Source organism: Somniosus microcephalus, chromosome 7, assembly GCF_052327205.1.
Source record: "Somniosus microcephalus isolate GS21.2 chromosome 7, FLI_Smic_1.0, whole genome shotgun sequence".
NCBI classification, from domain to species: Eukaryota; Metazoa; Chordata; class Chondrichthyes; order Squaliformes; family Somniosidae; genus Somniosus; species Somniosus microcephalus.
In genome coordinates this window covers 253,021,691-253,041,468 of record NC_140993.1, presented here as the reverse complement: position 1 = coordinate 253,041,468, position 19,778 = coordinate 253,021,691, and the positions used below count along the sequence as shown (strand labels likewise).

General features: G+C 46.5%; 1 protein-coding gene across 1 annotated transcript in view; it reads left to right on the top strand.

Moving 5' to 3' along the window:
• The window catches only part of ofcc1 (orofacial cleft 1 candidate 1), a 398,354-nt gene that overhangs the window by 147,826 nt on the left and 230,750 nt on the right, over positions 1-19,778 (top strand). Inside the window, exon 12 of the mRNA XM_085993614.1 lies at positions 5,375-5,638. Within this exon, the coding sequence (XP_085849740.1) occupies positions 5,375-5,638 (264 nt within the window). The remainder of the gene's footprint in view (positions 1-5,374; positions 5,639-19,778) is intronic.

Here is a 19,778-nt window from a genome sequence, read left to right as displayed (position 1 = left end):
TCTTTTTGATAATAATAAGTTAAAAAAAAATATTCTCGGGATATGGGCTTCGCTAGCAAGGTCAGCATTTATTGCCATTCCTAGTTGCCCATGAGGAGGTGGTGGTGAGCCGCCTTCTTGAACCGCTGCAGTCCGTGTGGTGAAGGTGTTCCCACAGTTGCTGTTAGGGAGGGAGTTCCAGGATTTTGACCCAGTGCCGATATATTTCCAAGTAAGGTGTTCCCATGCACCTCTTACCCTTATATACAACTGGTATCACTTAAGGGAAAGTAAGTCAATGAGTAGATTTACGGTAATCTTCTGGAGCGAACCGCCCGCCCATTACGCACCAGCCTGATTTTCGTTTAATTGATTACAGACTGATTCTGTAATGGATGGGTGATCTGCTCCATCAGATTAACGTCCAGCTATTGAAGACGTAAATCAACCCTGATGTGTTTAAGAAACAACAAGTGCAACAATGGCCCAGGCTTTACTGGAGCAGGACATCTTGTGGCGTGCCCCGTTAGTTAGACTTGTTCATATACATTTAGGTATTAAATTTTTTTGCCCTGTAAGTTGCTGGAAGTGCGAGCTGATAACAGACACGCAAGGGCAACAGGACATCTGGGACCTTGGTGAATGATGGGACCAACAGTATATCTCCTTAACGAATGAGATTAAAGGATTGAGAAATAAACAAAGGAAGGACTGAGAAGGAGCGGGTGAATTCAATGTCAAATCAGCTACAGAAAGATAAATAAAAGGAGGGGAAAAAATTGGATTACGAGAGAGAGAAAAGGAAAAGTAAGATTTTTTTTTTAATTGACATTATTAAAATCTCCAACAACAATTCACAACCTGAAAGAATGAGACTCCATACTTTTAATTGTTCACTTTCTGGGCAAGAGAGGTTGATTGGCAGTCATTAACAATTATCATAGTATTAAAAGGGTACTTACGCTGTTAATTATTAGACTTAACTTTCTGTACGTTGTACAGACAGTTATTTTTAAGCACATTCTGGGCCATTGTGTGTGTCATAGCAGAGTAAATGCTGCCGCCACACCACTGCAGGAGAAAGATTTTGTATTTTAACATCCATCAAGTACATTTGATTAACCACAGCAGGTCACTAAGAATACTCTGGGAGCACTTATCAAATATTTACTGACACTCCATTACATCTTCACTCACAGCATCTCGCTGTAGAATATTCCGCTGAATAGTACGAACGGTAACCGTGAGTCATTGCTTTGATAATGTGCACATCAGGGTGAACTTTCTGCTGTTTATGACGGCAGGCATGATGGCTGGATTTAATTTTCCCTCTTTTCTTCTTTTCACTGGACAGAGAATGCACTTCACCAACCACAAGAAAGGAAAGTGAATACTTACAATTAAAATAACTTGTTCATTTCTTGGACTTTGGACTGCCATTGATTTGGACAAAGACTGAAGCTTTGGGCCTAGAAATCTATGGCCGACACGCAAGCTGCCGGTGCCGCCGTGGCCCGGAATTAATGGACGCCGAAAATGTTGGTGCTGACAGGACTGAAAAATTGTCACTGGGGTCTAATCATTATTAGCCCAGCGCTAATCTGACCGTGTAACGGCCTTCTGGTGGCGTTCGTCCCGGCATCAGGCCCCAATGTGGCCCAATGTCCACAAGCAACGCTGCAGCTTCGAACAGTCTCTGAAAGCGAGGCTGTGATTTCACAATGCATTGTGGGATCTTAAAAGGGCAATGCATTGTCATTTTCTTAAAAGGGCAATGCCTTCTGAAATGATAAAAAAATTTAAATGATGTAAAAAAATGCAGTTTTTAGCCTTTACAGCTCAACTGCATTCTGAAAAAAAAAATAACAGTAAAAAGAATTCCCAAATGGGAGTCTTCAGCTCTTGAAGCTGAATTGCCTTCTGCACCTAAAAAAAAAAAATGGGAAAAGTCTTTCAGCGTTAAAACAAATGGCTCAGCAAGCCAGGGAAGGGGCACCCAGGGTCTCGCATGCAGCACTCCAGCTTTGTGCAGGCGGGTCTACACTGCGAGAGAGGTCCTCTACCCACAGGGGCCAGGAGGCCCTCCAGAAATAACAATGTGGGACCAGGTCACTGGGGCCATCACTGCCAGCAGTGCCCAAAGAAGCTTCATGAACTCAGACCAGTGGCCAAGGTCAGTGAATGCATCTGCAATAGCCATCTCCTACCAACTGAACCACTAGCCTCACACACTTCTCAATGTGCGACTCCCCCTCCCCCACCACCAACCACTCACCTGCCAACAATCTGTACCAATCACGAGGCACACCTCCCAATCCTAGTTTCACCTCACCCCCTTGGAGGAGACGGTGCTGGCCTTTCTTGGCAGGGGCATGGCTGAGCCCTTGGCCAGCGGCGGGGCTGAAAGGATACAAGATGCTGGTATCCGCATACGTTATCCTCCTTCTCGCAAGCACTTCTTGCTTTCCCGCCCTTCCCTCACAACTCTACCCTTGTGCCTTCCTCATTTCACACACCCAAGAAATGCTGCCTGCCCAGCTAATGGTTGACCAAGAAGAGGGAGAGAAGAATGAAAAAGAAGAAGAAGAAACAACACCATCAGTTGATTTCACACTCCCAGCCACCAGCTCCTCAAGGTCCACCAGCAAGGCCATCTGCAGTGTCCCCCACTGAAAGTCAGCAACCTTCCACCAGCCATGCTGCAGCCACTGGGGTAGCACTGCGTGACATCAGTAGGATAGGCAAAGGCACACACAAGACGGTCACTGAGGGAATACATAAGGGTGATGAGTTGATTTCTTGATGTCATATTGGATGGATAGATGTATAAAGTTAGATTGGAAAGTTTGCTTTGTGGTGGCTTTTATTTCAGCATTGTGGCCAAGAGGACGCTGTGATGGTCAATAACAGAGAGAAGGTAAGGTGTGGGACAAGTGTTGAAAGGGCAAGAGTGGCGACCCCCATTTTTAGACTGGATCATGGTGGTGACTTGTGGCGGTAAGTGGGCCAATTTCTAGGCCTTGATGTTTATGAAACATCAGATTGACAGTATTTAAGAGTAATATAGTACTGGACATGTAACATTAATAAAGTCTGTCATCTTGATTTCTGCTTTACTACTGAATAATACACTGTAGCTAATTTAGAAATCGATCTTTATACTTAAAAGTCTCTTTGTAGGGTCTCCCAGTGGCTAAAACATTAGAATGCTGGATTTCCAATTAAGAGTCCTGGGTTCAAAACCCAAGACTTGACTAACACTCATACTCCATTCCTCCCTATCCCCGTAACCTCCTCCAGCCATAAAACACTCTGAGATCTCTGCGCTCCTCCAATTCTGGCCTCTTGAGCATCCCTGATTTTATTCACTCCACCATTGGAGGCCGTGCCTTCAGCTGCCAAGGCCCTAGGCTCTGGAATTCCCTCCCTAAGCCTCTCTGTCTCTCTACCTCGCTTTCCTCCTTTTGTGAAGGAATAAGCCATATAACCTATTCAGAAAAATACACTGTCTCATGAAAGCATTCTGGCCTTATTAAAACATGACAAACTGGGTTTGGGAATTTAGAAACCTAACGATGAAATAGCTGTGAAAGCATTCTGGCTATTGAGATAAGATAGTTGTTGAACCTGAATAAATAACCTTATTGAAACAGAAGGTTAAAGGCTTCCGACAGGCTGACCTTTGGGAATGAAACAATCGTTCACCCTGGATAAGGTGTTCTAATTTACACCTCATTAAAAAAGCACAAACATCTGCCTTTGTAAAAATGACATCAAGTAAAAAACACACCTGCCGTTACACCGTTTTTTATGGTAAACTTCGAACACCGAGAGAAGAAACATAATTCTGTAATGCTACCAGCTGAGGTGACTAAGAATTGCAGGGGTCAGCAGAAACATTACTAGAGATAATTAGCTTACATCAGCAGAAAACCTTAAAGGAAATACCACTGGAAAAGGGTATAAATATTGAAATCTCAAATGGGATAGTAGACTCGCTTTTATCGGGCAAAGCGATTCTCGGCTTCAGAGGCGGCTCTGTAAGTCTCCAACTCTTTGTACCTCGGGGATCAAAGGTATTTGATTTTGGTGGATATCCTGAATAGAACTTTAAGAACTGTAAAACGAGCAAAGTTAAGATTTGAAAGTAAGGTTCTCTGATAAGATTGTAAGCTTTCTCTTTTTGGAACTGTTAATGTTGTGATTGACTCACCAACTGTAAATTACATGTTGGTTCTTTAATAAATCTTTTTATTTTTAGAATTGTCTTACATAAGACTTCTGTATCAAAAACTCGCGAACTCAATTTCTGTACACTCTTTGGTGAGGAGTTGCAGAATTCTGGGGGAGTTTTCCAGACCCTCATAATATCCGGAATGTTACAGTCTAGCTAAACTTACTAAAAGTGCTATCAGGAGGATGGTAACATTTTCAGGTTGTTTCTTTCCTTTTAGGGAGAGATAGTCCAGACCTTTAGATCCAATTAAGCGTCTTTAGGATTCAGCTACCTCAAACTTTAGCTGAAAGTGAACGTCTGAGAAATATGCCTGATCCGGGGTAGCCCTAAAGGGGCTAGGACTAGGAATTATCCCTTCACTTTAACCCTAACCCTTAAAACCTACCTCTTTGACCAAGCTTTTGGTCATCTGCCCTAATAACTCCTTATGTGGTTTAGTTTTATATTTTGTTTGATAACGCTCCTGTGAAGCGCCTTGGGATGTTTTACAACGTTAAATGCACTGTATAAATGCAAGTTGTTGCTGTTGTTTCTTCTGGGGGGGATGAATTTGCCAGCCTTACCCACGTTGTCCAGGAAGGCAGGAGAAACCTAGCTATAGAAGATTGCCTTTCTGCATTGCACAAGCGTGCCTTCTGACATGCCAATCAAGATGTTGGCATCAACAGTATCTATGTACATGCCTGCAAAATGTATCATCCGAACCATCTAACCAAAGAGGACAGCCTGGGAAGAGAGGAGAAAATAAAAGGGGAAATTACAGAATCTCTTTGCTAACATAGAAGTGAAGATAAAGAGAAGATAGGAAAAATGCAAAACAACTGCCTCCCACAGCCATAACTTCAAATCTTGGGAAGGGGAGAGGAGAGGGATGTTGTTGTTTGTGAATGCATTCTTTGTATGTTTTTATGATTTCACTGTAAATAAGGAGCAGTGGAAATCTGTACCTCAGATGAATTGCACAATTTGAGTTTACTAGCCACATTGAAGTGAGTCTCTGCCTGTATCCATTCTCCAAACTTTTTTCCAATTTCAAATCATAAAATGATACAGCACGGAAGGAGGTCATTCGACCCATCATGGCTGTGCCGGAAACAAGTTTAACATAAACTTAAAGCTGGAGATTTGTAATTGCACAATGTTTTTCTCTCCCTCTAGGTTTTACCTTCTGAAAATAACGTTCAACCAGAAATGTGCCTGATCTTTGAACTCTTTCTGCTCCATGGAATTAATAGCAGTATTGACCGGGCAGTGGGATGGGGTGCATTTCCCATCTGCAACAGCCAGTTGGAGATTTTGGAAGGAAAATATAAATGTCCCCTTTTAAGGGGTCACAGGGACTCCAAAATAGATGAGTTCAGAAAAATCGAGGCCCTTATATCATCAGACATCGATCACTGGCTGTGCAACCTCTATTTTCAGGTACAGAATTGTGAAAATGGTAATTGTGATTCTAATGGAGCTGCATTTCAGTTAACAGTCATAACACCTTCACCTTTGCAGGTCTAACAACCGATGAGCTTCAGTTACTATTAACACATTACACTATTCCTTAAAGGGTGCGGTAACATTTGACTTTCATTGCTTAATTAACCTGGTATTTTGTGCGTTCAATGTTTTCTTTAAAGCAGCAGTTATATAATGGAGACTAATATTAAGGAGAAGATAAAGGAGTAGCATTTCCTCTTCATCGTGCCTCAATTCCCAGCTACAGCAAAGGGAAAATGGGAGCAGACGCCAATTCTGCCAGGTCAATGCTGCCTCAGGAATTCCAGGGCGTCCATAAAGAGACATGCCTGGGTCTGAGCCTGGGCCTGTGGTAGAGAGAAGCATAGCCAGAAATATGATGCTAATGTGGCGGGAGGAGGCATTCCTATTTTCTCGCCTAACTTTCCTCTAACTGTATCCATGTGGTGCCCAAACGGAGGGGCACCGCAGAAGACCTGGCATCCTGGAGGGCCTGTCACTCCGGGTCACTCCCTCCTGGGATTGGACATCCTCCCTATGGATCTAGCTTAGGGGGTTTACCAGGATGATACCAGGGACTTCAGTTATGCGGAGAGACTGGAGAAGCTCTGATTGTTTTCCTTAGAGCAGAGAAGGTTAAGGGAACATTTAATAGAGGAGTTCAAAATCATGAGGGGTTTTGATAGAGCAAGTAGGGAGGAACTATTTCCCCTGGCAAGTGGATCAGTAACCAGCGGTCATAGATTTAAAATAATTGGCAAAAGAACTAGGAAATGAGCAGAAATTGTTTCACCCAGAGGGTTGTTATGATTTGGAACGCACTACCTAAAAGGGTGGTGGAATCAGATTGAATAGGAACTTTCAAAAGGCTATTGGACATGTATTTGGAGATCTAATTTGCAGGGTTATGGGAACAGAGCAGGGGAGTGGGATTAATTGGAGAGCTCTTTCAAAGAGCAGGCACAGGCACAGGCACGACAGGCCTTGTTCTGTGCTGTAAGATTCTATGATTCTATACCTATTCAGGCCTGATGTCAGGGTGAGCGGCCCAATATTGCGGTGGCCTGGAGTCAGCAGGATGCCCAGGGCGCTTGATTTTCGCCTGCAGCCCACCGGACAACTGTTATTGAAATGGACTGGGACTCCCGCCGGGACTATTGGGTGGCTGACGGGTATGCCCTACTGGCTGCATGCCCGAAGTCTGTACCCGGGGAAACTACCCCTAGATGGCTTTCTTTTCTAGGGCCTATATGGTGATGCCTCACTGCAGCAGATTACCATGCTCCATGGTGAAAAAGATGAAATTTCTTGCACAGCAAACAAGGAATTGGTGACTTGCTTAATGCATCTATGGATAAGTGATTGCTTTACGTTATTACTGTCCTCAGTGAGAGTTTAGAGTGATCCTAAAGCTTTAATGTTAAGGGTGCTAGTGACCTTGACAGTCACTGGCAGTGCCATGTCTGTGAACGGGTTTATCTGCAAACCACCTTGTAGCACAGTTCTGCCACTGCCTTCCTTCTGAAACTGATTTGCAGACTAGACAAATTGAGGTACGTATGCTTCTGTCTATAACTGTAACTATGGGTGGGTACAAAGTACCTCTGATGTACCCTAACCTGGATGGTAGCCCTTCCTTCATCTTACTCATATTGTTCCAGATACTGCTACTGTCCTCCTCCCTCCTTCCCGCAGGTCCTCTCTGCCTGGGTATCGTAGGATGCATTGTGGTCCTCCCGACCTCATTGTTGGCCCGTGCTGCACCTTCCCTGGGCCCCGACCCCGCTGCTGGTCCACGCTGCGCCACTCCTGGGCCTTGACCTTGCTGCTGGGCTCGTCCTCGCTCCTGGGTCCTGGCCTCGGACATGAATGATGTTGTCTCTCACAGGATCAAATTAGCACTGATATTCTCGCGATCCCTGGCCCTGAGCTCCATTCGCGATCCACTAGTCACTAGATCACTAGTCCAGTGGAGAAGCATATTCTTGACAGCAGAGAGGTCTGGGAATTTGGGAGCTAAGTTTAAGTGAAGAGCCAGCGCTCACTGAGAACAAAGAACAGGCATGGTCGGGGGATGGGCAGTGGGTAGTATGTTTGTGTGTGTGTGCTAGGCCGTTGTAGCAGAGTCTGGTCTTCAATCGTTTTGGATCCCATTGCTATTGGACCAAGACCTTGCTCTGTCAAGCCCGTGTGGTAGCTGGTGCGCAACGGCCACCCCACGTTAAAAGAATTCATGCATGGGCAACTTCCACCCTTTAAAATGAAGTTTGGGACCTGGAACGTCAGGACTCTCATGGACAACCCCAACAGTGACAGACTGGAATGCTGTACTACTATCGTTGCCCGGGAGCTCAGATGTTTCGACATTGACATCGCCGCCCTAAGCGAGACCCGGCCGCAGGGGAAGGCCAGCTCAAGGAGCAAGGTGGTGGCTACACCTTCTTCTGGAAAGGCAAACCTGAAGAAGAACGCTGCCTCCATGGGGTAGGCTTCGCAATAAAAAGTGAACTAGTTGGGCGTCTCAGAGACTCCCCTAGCGGTATAAATGAACACCTCATGACTCTTCAGCTCAACCTAGCCCGGAACCAGTGCGCTATGGTCATCAGTGCGTATGCCCCAACACTGGAAGCCACAGACGAGACCAAAGAGGAATTCTACTCCAGCCTTGAACAATCCCTGTCCCGAGTCCCAACGGGCGAAAAGCTGATCCTCCTTGGTGACTTTATCGGCAGAGTTGGAAAGGACTCGGACCTCTGGGGAGGTGTGATCGGCAGAGAGGGGGTAGGGAAAGCCAACTCCAACGGTACCCTCCTCCTGTCGAAATGCTTAGAACATGGCCTTGTCATAACCAACACCTTGTTCCATCAGAGAGACAAGTACAAGGCTTCATGGCAGCACCCTCGCTCCAAGCACTGGCATCTGCTGGACTACATCATTGTCCGAATGAGGGACCGCAAGGACGCCCGCATCACCCGCACGATGACAGGAGCTGACGACTGCTGGACAGACCACCGCCTAATCCGTTCTGTCATCTCCATCAATGTAGCCCCAAAACAGCAGCGGCAACAGAAACAATGCCGCAGGAAAATCAACGCTGGAGCACTCAAAGACCCCACTAAGAATGCCCTATTCAGCCTGCGCCTCACAAACAACCTGACAACTCCCAGTGATGCAGAGACACAGAGTGCCCACAGCGCCTGGTGTGCACTCAAGGCCTCCATAATCAGCACCTGTGAAGAGACACTCGGTCACTCAACCAGGAAACACCAAGACTGGTTCGACGAGAATGACCAGGAGATCCAGGAGCTAATAAGCCGCAAGCGCAAGGCATTTCTGATCTGGAAACAGCAACAGAACTCGAGAGCAAGAAAGCAGCTCTACAGAAGCCTGAAGGCCGAGGTCCAACAAAAATCTCGCGACCTAAAGAACAGATGGTGGATGGAGAAAGCGCAGGAGATCCAGCAGCTAGCCGACAATCACGACGTACGTGGATTCTTTAAAGCAGTCAAGATCATTTACGGCCCAAGCACCCAAGGCCCTATCCCACTGCGGGCCAAGAACGGAGAGGTACTCATCAAGGACAGAGAAGCAGTCAGTGCCCGCTGGAAGGGACACTTCGAAGAGCTCCTTAACCGAGACTCTGTCTTCGATGTGAGTGTCCTCAACTCCATCCCACAGCATGCTACCCGCCACCATCTCAGCACAACCCCAGCCCGGCATGAGGTTGAAAAGGCCATCCGACAACTGAAGAACAACAAGGCCTCAGGAGCAGATGGAATCCCCGCCGAGGCACTAAAGCATAGCGGAGAAGCACTATTGGTGTGAATTCATGAACTCATTTCTCTTCTCTGGAAGGAGGAGAGCATGCCAGGGGATCTCAGAGATGCCGTAATTGTGACCATCTTCAAGAAAGGTGACAAGTCCGATTGTGGTAATTACAGAGGTGTTTCCCTGCTGTCTGCCACAGGGAAAGTCATCGCAAGAATCCTCCTCAATCGTCTTCTCCCAGTGGCCGAAGAGCTCCTCCCAGAGTCGCAATGTGGATTCCGTCCACTAAGGGGCACAATGGACATGATCTTCACTGCACGTCAATTACAAGAGAAATGCAGGGAACAGCACCAACCACTGTACATGGCCTTCATTGATCTTACAAAGGCCTTCGACACTGTCAACCGTGAGGGATTATGGAGTGTCCTCCTCAAATTCGGCTGCCCTCAAAAGTTTCTCACCATCCTCCGCCTGCTTCATGACGACCTGCAAGCCGTGATCCTGACCAACGGTTCCACCACAGACCCAATTCACGTACGAACCGGGGTCAATAAAGGCTGTGTCATCGCACGAACGTTCTTCTCGATCTTCTTTGCTGCAATGCTCCATCTCGCCCTCAGTAAGCTCCCCACTGGAGTGGAGCTAATTTACAGAACAAACGGGAAACTGTTCAACCTCCGTCATTTCTAGTCTAGATCCAAGGTCGTCCCATCCTCTGTCGTCGAATTACAGTATGCAGACGAAGCTTGCTCTGCGCTCACTCAGAGGTCAAACTCCAAACCATTGGCAACACCTTCACCGAAGCGTATGAGAGCATGGGCCTTACACTAAAACGTCCATAAGACAAAGGTCCTCTACCAACCTGCCCCCGCCACACAGTACCGCCCCCCGATTATCAAAATCCACGACAAGGCCTTGGACAACGTGGACCACTTTCCATACCTCGGGAGCTTACTGTCAACAAGGGCAGACGTCGACGATGAAGTCCAACACCGCCTTCAGTGTGCCAGTGCAGCCTTCGGTCGCCTGAGGAAGAGAGACTTTGAAGACCAGGACCTCAAACTCAGCACTAAGCTCATGGTCTACAGACCAGCAGTGATACCCACCCTGCTGTATGCCTCAGAGACATGGACCATTTACAGCAGGCACCTCAAAGCACTGGAGAGGTACCACCAACACTGCCTCCGCAAGATCCTGCAAATCCACTGGCAGGATAGGCGCACCAACGTCAGTGTTCTTGCTCAGGCCAACATCCCCAGCATCGAAGCTTTGACCACGCTCAATCAGCTCCGATGGACGGGTCACATTGTCTGCATGCCCAATACGAGACTCCCAAAACAAGCGCTCTACTCGGAGCTCCGGCACGGCAAGAGAGCCCCAGGTGGGTAGAGGAAACACTTCAACAACACCTTCAAAGCCTCCTTGAAAACGTGTAACATCCCCACTGACACTGGGAATCCCTGGCCCAAGACCGCACAAAGTGGAGGAGAAGCATCCGGGAAGGCGCCGAACACCTCGAGTCTCTTTGCCGGTTGCAAGCGGAAGCCAAGCGCAGGCAGCGGAAGGAGCGCACATCAACCCAAGCACTCCACCCACCCGCCCCTTCAACCACCATCTGCCCCACCTATGACAGAGACTGTAGGTCCCGCATTGGACTCATCAGTCACCTGCGAACTCATTTTTAACGTCGAAGCAAGTCATCCTCTGTTCCGAGGGACTGCCTAAGAAGATTGTTCCAGAGAGCATACATACAGAGGGATTCCCATGTGCTGCTGTTGTGGAGGTGGAAAAACAACAGTGCCAAGGCAATTGGTACAAAAAGGCTACTGGCCTCAGAAGAAAACCAAAAAATATGAAGAAATAGTCATCAAATGCTCCTGCCGATCATCTTCTAAAGCTCTTTAAATCTGCTCCTAGCAACCCTTGAGATATGGGCGGGCACATGAGAAATTGTGCTTTGCCAGCATGCAAACTAGGACATTGCATGCCTGGGCAATGATATAATTCAGCCCTCATTTGCATGGATCCAACTAGCAGGTGTTTTTGGCATCTTTGAAACTGCTATTGGGATGGACATGGAGATCTGACGCCGTGTATCTCTGCTCCTTTTCCTGATTGGTTATGCCCACTTGATGCCCATTCACCAGGCGTAAGCAACCTGAAAATCTACCAAGAATTTGTGAAGTGAGATAATGAGAGTTTAAGAAAAGGTAAGATGGGGAGCTGGGAAGTGAGAACGTGACTGGATGGAGATGTGCGAAATCTATTAACAATACAGAGAGCGGAGTAGAGCCAATTGTTCTTCTATAGTTTACTAGAATATAATGTCTACTTGGTATTTAATCCCGGGTGTGCTGATCTAATTTTGAATTCTAATTTTAAAAATATTATGGGGCAAAATTGTCATTTATGGGCTGGGGGAGGGTTTGGTCCTGGACTTGGATGAAATGATCTTAAATGAAATGAATCGATCAGTCGGAGGTGAATTTAAACCCAGATTCTAGAGGTTAAAGGGCAGTATTGTAAACCATTGCGCCATCAAGCTCCTATAATGTGATGATTAACATATAAAAAATGCAATAGTGTCACAATTACAAATCAATACAAATATATTTAATACATGAATATTACAGAGGACATGAGTTAGTTTAAATGAGATAATTATCATTGAAACAAATGTGTAATCTATCAAGTTTATATCTTATAAAGATTAAAGATTTTAATAATAAGAAATCAAATTAACATAATGTAATACCCTCTATTGATCAGTGATGAAGTGTATACCATAAAAGCTTGTGTATAGGTTCCACCGTAATAAAGATGAGCCGTGTGAATTTATGCTGGCAGGCTGAGTAGCAAAAGATGGAATCACACCTCCAAGTGCCCAGGTCACAACAACTCGGCTTTTATGGTCTTTAAATAGGGTGGGTCAGGCAAAGTATATCATATTTTCAACTTCCCGGGCAGTAGTGGAAGGCAGTTCCCTGGAATGTGCCAGTTTGCTATGGGAAAAAAACCATTGGCCAGAATTTCCTGGTGCAGGGCATCTCCGGATGAGCGGCGTGAGTTGGTTTTGCTTCCTCACCCTTCAGCTCCCTGCAAATTCCTCGATGTACGAGCTGAGGTCATCTGGGACCTTGGCGAACGAAAGGGTCAACAGAATCAGAGATTACCAGCCTCCGGGAACCCGGCAGCTAAAGGAAGGCGAGGACTGCTGGATCCAGGAGGTAAGTACTCCCTCCCTCTCTCCTCTCTGCCCCCCTCGGCTGCAGCCTGGTGCCGCAGGCCTACCCACCCGGCAGCCAGTCAGCTTCTCAACCTGGCTAGCTGTGGGGTGAGGGGGTGGAAACAGAGACAAAAGCAACAAAATTTGGGTTGTAGCGCTGCCATTATGGCCGGTTTTGTTGAAAAAATGGCTTCTGCCCGCTTCCACTGCGGAACACAGCGGCCGCTATTTTGGAGAGGTTGGCAGTGTTGCCGTTGCCTGTGCTCGCCTCGCCCATGTAGATATGCAGATCATAATGTCAGTTGACGTGCAACGCTGGAATTGACGCACAACTTCTATTTTGGATGTCACCGCTCTCCGTACTGCTCTCTCGCAACCATGCATGGAAGAACGTGCGTGCAGCAGTTGTACAGAGACGCTGTGAGCGCTTCTTAAAGAGACACACACATTTTTCAGGTAAGTTTTGATTTCAGCTTTTGGAGTGTTTTTTTTAAATATTTTATTGGAGTAGTGGCTTGGTGCAAAACATTAAAAAAGTTGTTAAAGTGTGCAGGGAGTGCTGCTGGATGCTTCCAAGGCTTTGCATGTTAAAGGAAGGCCTCTAAGAACACCACTTGCTTCTAGTCCTGGGGCTCTAGTTGCAATCTCCCTTGGGCTGCAGCATCAGATGGAGATGGAGCAGAGGCAGCAAAAGGGACAAGCTGCTCACAGAGGGAGGAAGAGGCAGAAGAGGAGGAAGCAGAAGAAGAGGAAGCGGAAGGAAGGATGCAATTTAGACAGACCCTTTCTGGGTGGGATATCCGGGATGGAACCATCCGCCTGCGGTACCAGTGACCACAACCCCAATTCCCCTTTCAACATTTGTCCCACACCTTACCTTTCCTCTGTTACTGACCATCACAGAGTCCTCTTGGCCACAATGCTAAAATAAAACCCACCACAAAGAAAACTTTCCAAACCAGTTTTATCCATATATGCATCCTGTATGACATAAAAAAATCAACATATCACGCTTGTCCATTCCCTTAGTGACTGTCTTGCGTGTGCCTTTGCCTAGCCTAGTGATGTCATGTAGTGCTACCCCAGTGGCTGCAGCATGGCTAGCGGAAGGCTGCTGACTTTCACTGGGGGCACTGCAGATGGCCTTGCAGGATGACCTTGAGGAGCTGGTGGCTGGGAGTGTCAAATTGAGGGATGGTGTTTCTTCTTCTTCTTCATTCTCCTCTCCCTCTTCTTGGTCAACCACTGGCTGGGCAGGCTGGATTTCTTGGGTGTGTGAAATGAGTAAGGCACAAGGGTAGGGTTGTGGTGAGGGGAGGGCGGGAAAGCAAGAGGTGCATGCTTACACCATGTGCAGCTTGTACATCAGAAGATATTGTATGATGCGGGGGAAATGGGATGTGAGAAGGAGTATAACATATGAGGATACCGCCATCTTGTATCCTTTCAGCCCCGTTGCTGGTCAAGGGCGCAGCCATGCCCCTGTCAAGAATGGCCAGCACCGTCTCCTCCTAGGGGGTAAAGTGAAGCTAGGAATGGGAGGTGTGCCTCGTGTTTGGTAGAGTCTGTTGGTAGCTGAGTGATAGTGGGGGGAGTCGCGCAATGAGCAGTGTGTGAGGCTAATGGTGCAGTTGGTAGGAGACGGTTTTTGAAGATGCATTCACTGACCTGGACCACTCCTCTGAGGTCATGAAGTTTCTTTGAGCACTAGAGCCAGGTGGTGGGGGTGACACTGCTGGCAGTGACGGCCTCGGTGATCTGGTCCTACATCGTTCTTTCTGGAGGGCCTCCTGGCCCCTGTGGGTAGAGGACATCTCTTGCAGTGTTGACCCACTGCACAAAGTTGGAGTGCTGTGGGCAAAAACCTGGGTGCCCTTTCCCTGGCCTGTTGAGCCATTTGTGTTAGTGCTGAAGCACTTTTACCATTTTTTTACGTGCAGGAGGCAGTTCAGATTTAAGAGCTGAAGATGGCCTAGTTTGGAATGATTTTTAATGTTCATTTTTTTTCAGAAGGCAGTTGAGCTTTAGGGGCTAGAGACTGCTTTCAAAACTGACAGCCTTGCTTTAAGAAAATGCAATGTCACTACCGCGACGTGACATTGGGCCTCCTGCTGAGCGCACAGCCTGAATGAGCACCTTTGTCGTTGGGCTGTGCGCTAAAATCATTCAAGTTAGTAGGCAGCACCAAATTAATGTGCTGCCTGTGCTTTCTAAACAGGCACGAAATATCTCACCTCGCGGTGCCCCTGCCCGTTTTCGGGCTTTATCGAATTTCACCCCCCAAAAAATGTTAATCAGGCCTTGCCATTAAATTAGGGCAGGGCCTGAAGGAAACCCGTTCTCTCGGGTTTCCTGACCACAATCCAACGGCCACCCCTGCTCCCGACCTGCCTCCAAGTTAAAATCCTGCCCAAAGAGAGGGAAAGAAAGATTAGATTAAGAGATAGAGAAAAAAGAAACAGAAAGGAAAAGAAAGAAAACATTTTTTTGGGGGGGGGGGCCTCCGAGGTTGATTGGCATTGCAGGAACATAAATCTCATCATTAACAGGGTCCTTACACTGTGAAATAGCAGCCCTAACTTTCTGCAGTGAGTTTAATTTGTATTTATGGTGCAAATCCAGCAATTTCTTGACGCTCACGGGGTGGTTGAGGGTGAGCTGCCATTTTTGCGAGGCTAACGGTGGAGTGGCGCAAATTGTCTAGCAACTTGTGGCGATTCGCAACTCACAGCATATCTCTTTCTCGATTTTGCTGTCTTTTTTACACACTAATAACAGTGTGCGCATTTAAAGTCACTGTTATTTTCCCAGTAAACGTCTTACTGCAATTATATAGGGCCCTGGTGAGACCACACCTGGAGTATTGTGTACAGTTTTGGTCTCCTTACCTAAGGAAGGATATACTTGCCTTAGAGGGACTGCAACGAAGGTTCACCAGACTGGTTCCTGGGATGGGGGGATTGTCCTATGAGGAGAGATTGAGTAGACTAGGCCTATATTTCCTAGAGTTTAGAAGAATGAAAGGTGATCTCATTGAACCATACAAAATTCTTACAGGGCTTGACAGGGTAGATGCAGGGAGGATGTTTCCCCTGGCTGGGGAGTCTAGAACCAGGGGTCACAGTCTCAGAATAAGGGGTTGGCCATTTAGGACTGAGATGAGGAGAAATTTCTTCACTCAGAGGGCTGTGAATCTTTGGAATTCACTACCCCGGAGGGCTGTGGAGGCTCAGTCGTTGAGTATATTCAAGACTGAGATCGATAGATTTTTGAATATTAAGGGAATCAAGGGATATGGGGATAGTGCAGGAAAGTAGAGATGAGGTAGAAGATCAGCCATGATCTTATTGAATGGTGGAGCAGGCTCGAAGGGCCAAATGGCCTACTCCTGCTCTTATTTCTTATGTTCTTATGTTCTTAAATTCTGGGCCTCTGTGTTCAAAGGCAGTGTAGTGTCCGTGTGTAGATAAAGACACTGAAGACAGGAGTTGGTTCATAGGTATTTACTAAGCAAGTCTGGGGGTGGGTTCTAAAGGATATACACAATACACAGGCTTATATAGCCCAAGTGGCAATTACCGGCATTACGCACACCCGGGGCTCTTAAAGGCACATACACCACAATTGCTCTTAAAGGCACATACACCACAATTCCTCCCCTTCTAGCTAACTAGTACATCATATTTTAAGTAATTATTAATTTACATGTTATATGCAAAATAATATACATTGCTGTATTAATTAATTATAAGTTAGTCTCTCAGGAGGCTTCCTGACTCGGTCCGGATAACGCCTCGGGGGTGTAGTAGTTTCTGGTGGTGTAGTAGGTTCTTCTGGCAAGGCTGATTTGGCTTGAAGGCCAGTGTCGGGTTCATTGGGTTCCAGTATCACCGGAGCGGAGGTAGATATGGGTATCTCTACTTCATCGTTAGATGTATAGCGTGGTGGTGTAGGTTGTCCCTTTTTGGATGACTTGATGATTTGGTCAGCATGGCGCCTTATTATGCTTTCTCTGATGTCCACGGTATACATCAGTGGTCCTAGTCGTGTGCAGATAGTTCCAGGCTGCCATTTCTCGGTACGGTAGTCCCGGGCCAAAACCGGTTGGCCTATCTGGAAGGCCCTAGTTGGCCTTTCATTCATGCCCCGAAACTGCCGGTTCTCCACGTCCCTTCGGATGTTGGGCTTGACCAAATCCAGCCGGCATCTTAGGTTTCTATTGTAGAACATCATGGCGGGAGTTTGGTTTGTAACCATATGTGTTGCATTCCTATATGCAAATAAGAAGTTATCCACCTTGTGCTGAAGTTTTATGTCTTCATTACCCATGGCCTTTATGGCCTTCTTAAAGGTCTGGACAAACCTTTCAGCCAATCCATTGGTGGTGGGATGGTATGGGGCGGACGTGTAGTGCTTTACCCCATTGTTCTTTAAGAACTTTCTGAATTCTTCGGACACAAATTGCGGTCCATTATCAGAACATATCTGTTCCGGCAGCCCATTCCTGGCAAATATGGTCCTTAATACTGTGATGGTTTTTTCCGTGGTGGTGGAGGACATCTGTATTACCTCCGGCCACTTGGAGTGTGCATCAACTGCGATTAAGAACATTGAGTCCATAAATGGACCAGCAAAGTCGATGTGCACCCTTTGCCAGGGAGATGAGGGCCACTCCCATGGATGTAGAGGGGCCTGTGGCGGAGCGTTTTGGAACTTCTGGCATCCTAGGCAGCGCTTGGTCACGTCTTCGATGTCTCCATCGATACCTGGCCACCATACAAACGCCCTAGCTAGGTTCTTCATTTTCACTCCACCCAGATGCCCCTCGTGAAGCTCCTTTAGCACTTTATCCTGGAGTTTGGGTGGAATCACCACTCTGGATCCACACATCAAGGTTCCTCGGCACACTGACAGCTGTTCTCTTCTTTGCGAGAATGCTGGCAACAGTGGTTCGCCATGTGCTGGCCATCCCTTCATTGTTAAATCGTAGACCCGTGAGAGAGTAGGGTCATTTCTTGTTTCCCTTTCAATGGCAGAATTTGTCACCGGTAGACATTCCACTATGGTAGAGTGGAATATCTCTACTGGGTCTACTGTAGGTGCCTCTTCTATCGTTGGCAACGGCAGGCGCGATAAACCGTCAGCATTTCCATGCTGTTTTGACCCTTTGTATTCAATGTTGTATTGGTGTGCCCCTAGAAAAAGGGACCACCTCTGTAGTCTTTGTGCCGTCATAATGGGGACACCTTTCTTAGGGTTGAATATGGAGATGAGGGGTTGATGGTCAGTCAGTAAGATAAATTTTTGTCCGTGTAGGTAATGGTTGAATTTCTTCACTCCCCATACCAGGCTGAGTGCTTCCCTGTCTATCTGGGCATAGTTACGCTCAGCTGAGTTCAATGAGCGTGACACAAAAGCTATCGGCCGTTCCGAGCCATCAGGGAATCTATGGGACAATACCGCTCCTATGCCGTAAGGGGATGCATCGCACGCCAGTCTGATTGGTAGTGATGGGTTGTAATGAGCCAAAACTTTCTCGGATGTGATTAAGTCTTTACATTTATGGAAGGCACGTTTACAGTCTTCGTTCCATTTCCAAATCACTCCTGTGTGTAGAAGATCATTAAGAGGGTGTAGAATAGTTGATAAGTTCGGCAAAAATTTATGATAGTAATTTATTAATCCCAGGAATGACCTCAATTGTGAAACATTTTCAGGTGCTGGGGCTTTTATAACTGCTTCAATTTTTTCAGGTGACTTATGCAACCCTTCCTTATTAATTATGTGGCCACAATATGATATCTGATTTTGGAAAAATTCGCACTTGGGGCGATTTGCTCGTAGGCCCCGTTCTTTCAGCCTAGTGAGCACCTGCTCCAAATTGGCAAGGTGCTCGTTGTCGTTTTCTCCTGTTATAAGGATGTCGTCTAGGTAGCATTGAGTCCCCGGAATCCCTTGCAGGACTTGCTCCATAGCTCTTTGCCAGATAGCTGGAGCTGATGCTACTCCAAAAACCAGTCGATTGTACTGGTACAGGCCTTTGTGTGTGTTTATTGTGAGATACTTTTTAGAGGTCTCCTCAACCTCCATCTGTAGATATGCCTGTGCCAAGTCAATTTTTGTGAAACGTTTTCCTCCGGATAGTGAGGCAAAAATATCTTCTATCCTCGGAAGAGGATACTGTACCGTGTGAAGGACCGGGTTTACAGTCACCTTAAAGTCCCCACAGATGCGAATTTTTCTCTGTTCTTCAGAGTTATTTTTCAATGCTTTTTTCATGACTGGAACGATGGGTGTTGCCCATTCGCTCCAATCTATTTTGGATAATACTCCTGCCTTTTCCAAATTCTCCAGCTCTGCCTCTACTGCCGGACGTATTGCGTATGGCACCGGTCTTGCCTTAAAACATTTTGGAATTGCTGCATCTTCTACTTTTATTGAGGCGGTGATGCCTTTCAAGGTTCCTCGTTTCTCTTGAAACACTTCTTTGGCGTTGGCCAAGATGTCTTTTAATCGTTCAGGTATGATGTCATCATTGTTTTTTTCCTTACTGGTCACCGTCAGTGCCTGAATGGAGTGCCAGTCTAAACGTATCTTCCTTATCCATTCACGTCCCAACAACGGTGGACCACCATCTTGTAGAATGTATAAATACAACTTTTGTATTTCTTTGCCGTTGTATACCACAGGCACCTTTATTTTTCCTTTGGGGTATACTTTCTGCCCCGTATATGTTTTTAAGATAATGGATGTGTCTTTTAGAGGTATATGCGAAAATAGCCTCTCGTAATCTCGTCGATTTATTACGGTTAGAGCTGATCCTGTATCTAGCTCCATTTTAACTGGGGACCCTGCTATTATGAGGGTAACCCAAATGGTCTGGTAATCTTCATTGGCCATTACATTATGTAATTTGAGAGAGCTTAGTCTCTTGTTCCCGGAGTCGCTATCGCTCTTCTGGTCTTTGGAGCTACTGTCCATCATCATTATTGATTCTTTTCCCGTTAGTGGATTTTTTTATTTTCAAATCGGCATACACGTGGAATGTGTCCCATCTTTTCGCATCGCCTGCATGCTTTTTCTTTGAACCAGCAATCCCTC